The sequence below is a fragment of the Sesamum indicum genome, linkage group LG4, assembly GCF_000512975.1.
Source record: "Sesamum indicum cultivar Zhongzhi No. 13 linkage group LG4, S_indicum_v1.0, whole genome shotgun sequence".
NCBI classification, from domain to species: Eukaryota; Viridiplantae; Streptophyta; class Magnoliopsida; order Lamiales; family Pedaliaceae; genus Sesamum; species Sesamum indicum.
Window position 1 is genome coordinate 6,662,922 of NC_026148.1, and position 6,194 is coordinate 6,669,115.

At 36.5% G+C, this 6,194-nt stretch overlaps 1 protein-coding gene across 1 annotated transcript; it reads right to left on the reverse strand.

The window, feature by feature from the left end:
* LOC105160146 (valine N-monooxygenase 1-like) lies at nucleotides 621-3,036 on the reverse strand. The gene is made up of 2 exons (XM_011077409.2): nucleotides 2,077-3,036; nucleotides 621-1,381 (listed from the first exon to the last, which is right to left on the reverse strand). Exons 1-2 carry the CDS (start codon nucleotides 3,001-3,003, stop codon nucleotides 740-742), a joined length of 1,569 nt encoding a protein of 522 aa, XP_011075711.1. The 5' UTR covers nucleotides 3,004-3,036; the 3' UTR covers nucleotides 621-739.

Sequence of the window (6,194 nt, forward strand, 5' to 3'; positions counted from 1 at the left end):
TTCCTATATTGGAGTGTCTTCTAAGGTAGGAAATGAAATAGGGTTATGTTGTTTGTTGCTAAAGGAGCCAAGTGCGTGCGAACCATCTGCTGCGGTAGTGTGGTTGGAGGAAGTCCGTAAACCCGGAGACTTGGAATACCCAGGAAAGGCGGTCGAAAAAAGGTACGAATTTATGAGGGCTTAATTTATTTCGAAAGCATGTTGGACCTAATTTGGAGCATGTAATGGGCTATAGTTAATTTTTTGCTAGAAGGGCAAAATGGTAATAAAATAGACTGAAGGATCAAAATCACGAATATTTAAAAGTTAGAGGACCAAAATTACCAACTCAAAAAATAAAGGACCAAAATTGCCAACCCCTTATAGATACAGGATCAAAATTACAATTAACCCGTATTAACCCTTATTTTTGTAACGTTGTATGTCTATCTCTAGTTACCAATCCATAATAGTTTTTGACACAAGTACGGCCCATAATAGTTCTCCTTCCCTCAGAATTGATTTCCAAAAAATTGAATACATGAAGTTTCATTTAAATTTTACATAGATCAAACTAATTCAAAATAATTACAGTTTTACTAATTGAAATCCATCACTGTTAAGAATTTGACAAAATTCAACTTTCGAAAAACCTTTCATAACATGAATAAAGACGCCACGCATACTAAACATAAATGTAATGGCCAATTTGCTTATAGTTTATCAAAAGATGTGCATTTAACAGACGCACATGATATTATTACTGCATGAGTTTTAGATAAACATTTGGTTCCAACCGGGCCACTGCATGAGCAACTAATGGCTTGGCCATTAGCAAACCTCCATCGGACTCAACCAAGTCAATATTGCTTGGACCATTTGGTGGTGCAGTCCAACTAAACCCTTGAATAAGCCTAGCCAAAAGCATGATCGTCATGGTAGAACCAAGCACGATGCCCGGACATCCTCTCCTTCCTGTACTAAACGATAACATGCGCAACTCATGATCCACAAGCAACACTTTTGAGTCTTTATTGATAATGTGGCGTTCAGGCTTGTAAATGAGAGGGTCTTTCCAAACCCTAGAGTTTCGCCCTAGTCCTCGACGACTCAGCAACACATGACTATCTTTAGGAATGAAGTATCCACCCACAGTGGTATCTTTTATTGATACGTGTGGGACATTGAAAGCTGCTACAGGGTGCAATCTGAAAGCCTCTTTTGCACAAACCTTGACATAATTTAGCATAGGCAAATCGGATTCATCGACTAATCTATCTTTGCCTACAACTTGGTCCAATTCTTTACATGCTCTGTCAAGAATATCTGGTTGATTAATCATCTCTGCAAGAGCCCATTCAACTGCATTTGATGGATTATCAATTGTGGCCAGCATGAATTCCTGAGGACGTATGTAAACTCAGAAATAAAAATTCCTCAACAAGATATAAAATTTGTACAACATGTTCTCTAATTATGACAAGAATGCACAATTCGTTGGGGTTCCTTTTGGCTAATATGTTAGACTAATCTTAAGGGTTTTGAGTAATTAATCTATGTATAGGTGCAAATCCAAATAATCATATACTCTTAATGGGTCGGTTACAATGGCAGTGGAATGCGTCACTCTCAAATAAGGTCTAACCACTCTACTCCTCTTCCATGGGTTCGACAAAGTACCAATACGTTGATGAGATTAAAAACAAATTTTTCCTAGTACTGGACAAATTTCATAAAATATAGTTTAATGTAATAGATATTCATATACAGTTAATCTATAAGTGTATAAAGGGGTAAATTGTGATTCCCCTTCTGTAAGTTCATGAGATGGAAATTTTGAGCCATACGTATTAATTTTTTGTAATTGAATTCTATAATTTTAAATGTTTGGTAATTTTAATTCTTTTTGGCTGGAAAAATGGAAGTATCTAGCACATAATTCCTTATTTATGATATATCGAAAAAATTACTAAAAGAAACTCCTTAAAATTCCTCCATGTATGTACAAAAGAAATCCGAAATCGCATCAAATATGCATTTGAGAAAAGTTGTGGTTAAATCTTATCAATTTTCAAGTAAGAAAGTAGAGAATCTCACAGTAATTTCTGCTTTTATCTCTTCAATCGACAACAAAGAATTGTTGTTTGAATCCTTGAGGTTAATGAAAACATCAAGGATATCCTCTTGTATTTTTTTCATCCCTTGTTGCCACATCTCAACCCTCTGATCAATTTCCGGATCTTGGTATTTTCTGACTTTCTTTAGAGCATCTTTGATAATCCTCTTATGCCCATCTAAATCGAAAACCTCCAACCATGGAAGATAATCCCCAATTCCAAACCCATACACATATTTCAAGATTGTGAAGACTCCGTGCAAATGGTCTTCCTCTTCCATTCCAGGGTCTCCATCCTCCATTCCTGTCCCAAAAAACCTCTTATTGAAAATCAATTTTCTAGTCATATTCCCGCAGTAATGCTGTGCGGCGACTCTCACATTTACAAGTCCATTTGTGAGACTTTGCTTAAACACATATTTCACAAGATGATCAACTTCTTTACTTCTTTTATTGTGGAGCCATTGGTGCATTGTGGGTGAAAGCACTCCTGAGGCAATAACCCTTCTCATTTTCTTCCATTGATCACAGTTTGGCGAGAAGATTGCTGTCAAGTAGCCATTACTTGCTAGCCGGGCAGATAAAACATCAGCCCTAGAGGCGAAAATCACATCTTGTTTCCTCAACAGCTCTCGAGCAAGTTGAGGAGATGTGACAAAGATAACATGGGTATTTCCAAGGCGGATGCATGCTATTTCTGTGTTCATTTCTTGCATGAGTTGCTGCACCCATCGGAACGTTGGCTTATTTTTCATCATTTCAGGGAAGCAACCGACGATGGGGTAACCCATCAGACCTGGTGGAAGAGGAGGTGTTTTTCTTTTCTTGAGGCACAGCCATTTGGTGGCAAAACATAATGCTAGCAACAAACAAAGATTGATGCAAAAACTAGTTGTGCCAGTTTCCATGGCAGACAACCAATGGAAGGTCAAATGAAATTTGTTGTGGCATTATCGCCAGCCCTAAATATATATTGTGATAGAAGGCGAGAGTCACGTTGATATGGCAATTATTGTATCACCCATATTAAGCAAACAAACATTGAATTAAAAATATTATTTGAAAATAACTACTTATTGATAACATTATTGGACTTTATAAAATTGCTTTGAAAGCAACGTGAAAATAAATGTATGACTCGGTCAAGATTTTTAGATGAGAAAATTAAAAATGTTATGTGTAAAAAATATTAAATAATATAAAAAATTAATGTTATTAATTGCATCTCCTTTTGGCAACATTATTCTAATTATACATTCAGTCATCATGTGGAAGGGTCAATATATGAAGGATATATATATATAGTAAGATCTTTATATATATATATATATGTAGTGTCTGGATTTATGTTTTGAGTGTTTTGTTTTGTGTTTTGGAGATAGAGAGAGAAAAATAGAGATAAATAAGTGTGTGTTGAAAATAAATGATATGTTTGAATTTGTATTTTGATATAATTTAAAATATTTTAAAGTAAGTGGTGTAGGTTTGATGTTGGGATTTTGGAGACAAAAATCACTGTTCATTATCAGATCATATTTTTTATATATATAAATATGTATATATAAATACTGTATATCTAATATTGTATTTTTTAGGGACAAAAATCATTGTTTATTGTCAAATCATGTCCTTTTTATATTATAGGGAAAATTGCAATTTTCGTCCAGTTTCTTAGGGGCAGTGGCGTTTCCAGTCCAGGTCTTTTCCAAAATAGTATAGTAGAACAGTAATTAAAAATTTTTGGCAATTTTAGGACAAATATCCTAAATCAGCCGGAATTGTGCATGTTTGGGGCACGCGAGCGTCTGAAAATTGGGGGAAGCATACGTGTCCGGTGATAGCGCTTACGTGTAAAAAAAAGGGGGGCAAACATGACGTGGAAAAAAAGGCCACGTCAGCTTGCCAACGTGGAAACTGTTGGAGGGAAAACAGTCAGCACGTTTTTCTCACGTGCTGTCGTCTTCTCACCTCTTTTACAGAGTAGGGTAAAGAAAGAGGGGTAAATTTTTCCAGCCAAATCCCTAAATTGTAAAGAAAGAAAAAAGAGTAAAAACGCAATTACTGGACTTTATCACGAAGGAAAAGGAGTTTTCACAGCTGTAAAATTGATTGTGGGAAGATGGTCGTCATTCGCGCAGACAGACATGTGAATATGCCACCGCCTGCTTATCGTAAGTGGTTCCTTCATTTCTTTTTGTTATTTTGCTTGCATTGTGCTTAGTGTTGTCAAAATAGTATTTAAAGGAAATAAATTTGGTATTGTGAAAAGGGGAAACATGGTCCCCTGCTGTTTTGTTGTTTTGTGTGTGTGTGTCTGTTCTTTTTTTTCTTTTTTTGTATTGCAATTTTGTAAAGGGAAAACGTGGTCCCCCATTAAATTGCTATTATAATGTTGGTGTGCTGTTATTGCTATGTTGCTTAGGTTTCTTTTTTTTGTGTGCTCTTTTTACAGACCCTGAAACAGAATCTATAACAGTAGCTGTGTTCTATGGGGGTGACTTAGAAACATGCCTGTTGCAGCTTGCATTGGGGGGAAATTACAGAAATTTGATTATGTGAATGTGAACATATGAACATGCAAAATCTTGAACTGTTTGCTGAAAAATGTGGGGTTTCTGGGGAAGGAATCAGGTTTTACATAATTAAAAATAGTGGCTTTAAACTATTGTTCAGTGATGAATACATACTAGAACAAGCTTTAGATCACATGCAAACTAGAGAATTTACAGTATATATTAAACATACGCCTCCAGAACCTAATGAGGTTGCTGTTGAAACTGGTCCATGAGGTGAAAAAGGGGTAAAACAAAGGCAAAGGGGAAGGGGAAGGTGATGGAGAAGGAGAAGGGGAAAACTAAAGTAGCGGATGATGATGACATAGTATTTTTGGGAGTTGTAGGAGGAGGAAATGAAATGAATGCTGAAACAGGGGGTGAGGAAGATGATGAAACAGGAGGAAATGACATGAATGATGAAAATGATATAGGAAATGACATGAATGATGAAAATGATGCTGAGGAAGACAACTCTGAAAATGAATCAATTGATATGGTGGCTAGTGAGAATGATCTCGATGAACATAGACAATCAGATGATGAGGAGAATGGCCTTAATTTTGTTGCATTCAATCCAGATCAAATGTATGATCCTACATTTGAGTTGGGAATGATATTTAGTTCTAAGAAAGAGTTCAAAAAAGCAGTGCAATCACATGCAATAAAAAATAAAAGAATTGTCAAATTCACTAAGAATGATTCCTTAGTCTATGCTGTGTGTTCTGGGGAGGGATGTGAGTGGAAAATACATGCAACAAAGTTGAAGAATGAACAAACTTTCCAGGTTAATCTGTACAAGGATGAGCACACATGCCCACAAGTATTCAAAGTAAAAAATGTGAAAACTAGTTCGTTAAGTATATCTTCAAGACTTCAAGTCTGATCCAAAAAGATGTGTAAAGGGGTGGAGGGTAGACATCATGAATGAGCTTAGATGTCATGTGTCTAGAGATCAAGCGTACAGGGCCAAGAGAGAAGCTTTAAAGAAACTGGAAGTAAGCCCGGAGTATCAATTCACAAAATTGTGGGATTATGCAGAGGAACTTAGGAAAACAAACCCTGGTTCAACTGTCATATTGGGGATTAATGATGAAAATGGGCAGAACAAATTTGAAACGTTCTATGTTTGTTTCAGTGCTTTGAAGCAGGGGTTTTTGGGAGGTTGTCGGACTGTTATATGTGTAGATGGTTATCATTTGAAGGGACCTCATAAGGGAATATTGCTAACTGCTGTGAGGGTGGACCCGAATAATAACTTGTACCCCATTGCATATGTTGTGGTCCAGAGGGAGTCTACAGACACATGGGAGTGGTTCTTAACGGTGCTGAAACAGGATGTGTGTATTCAGAGGGACAGTGAATACACTTTTATATCAGACAAACAGAAAGGACTTATAAAGGCTTTTCAAAGTGTCTTTCCTATTGCTGTAAACAGGTTTTGTGTAAGACATTTACACAAAAATTTCAAGAATGCGGGTTCTAGGGGTCTTGCATATACAAATGCAATGTGGAAAGCAGCAAGAGCAAGCACAGTGGGGGAGTTT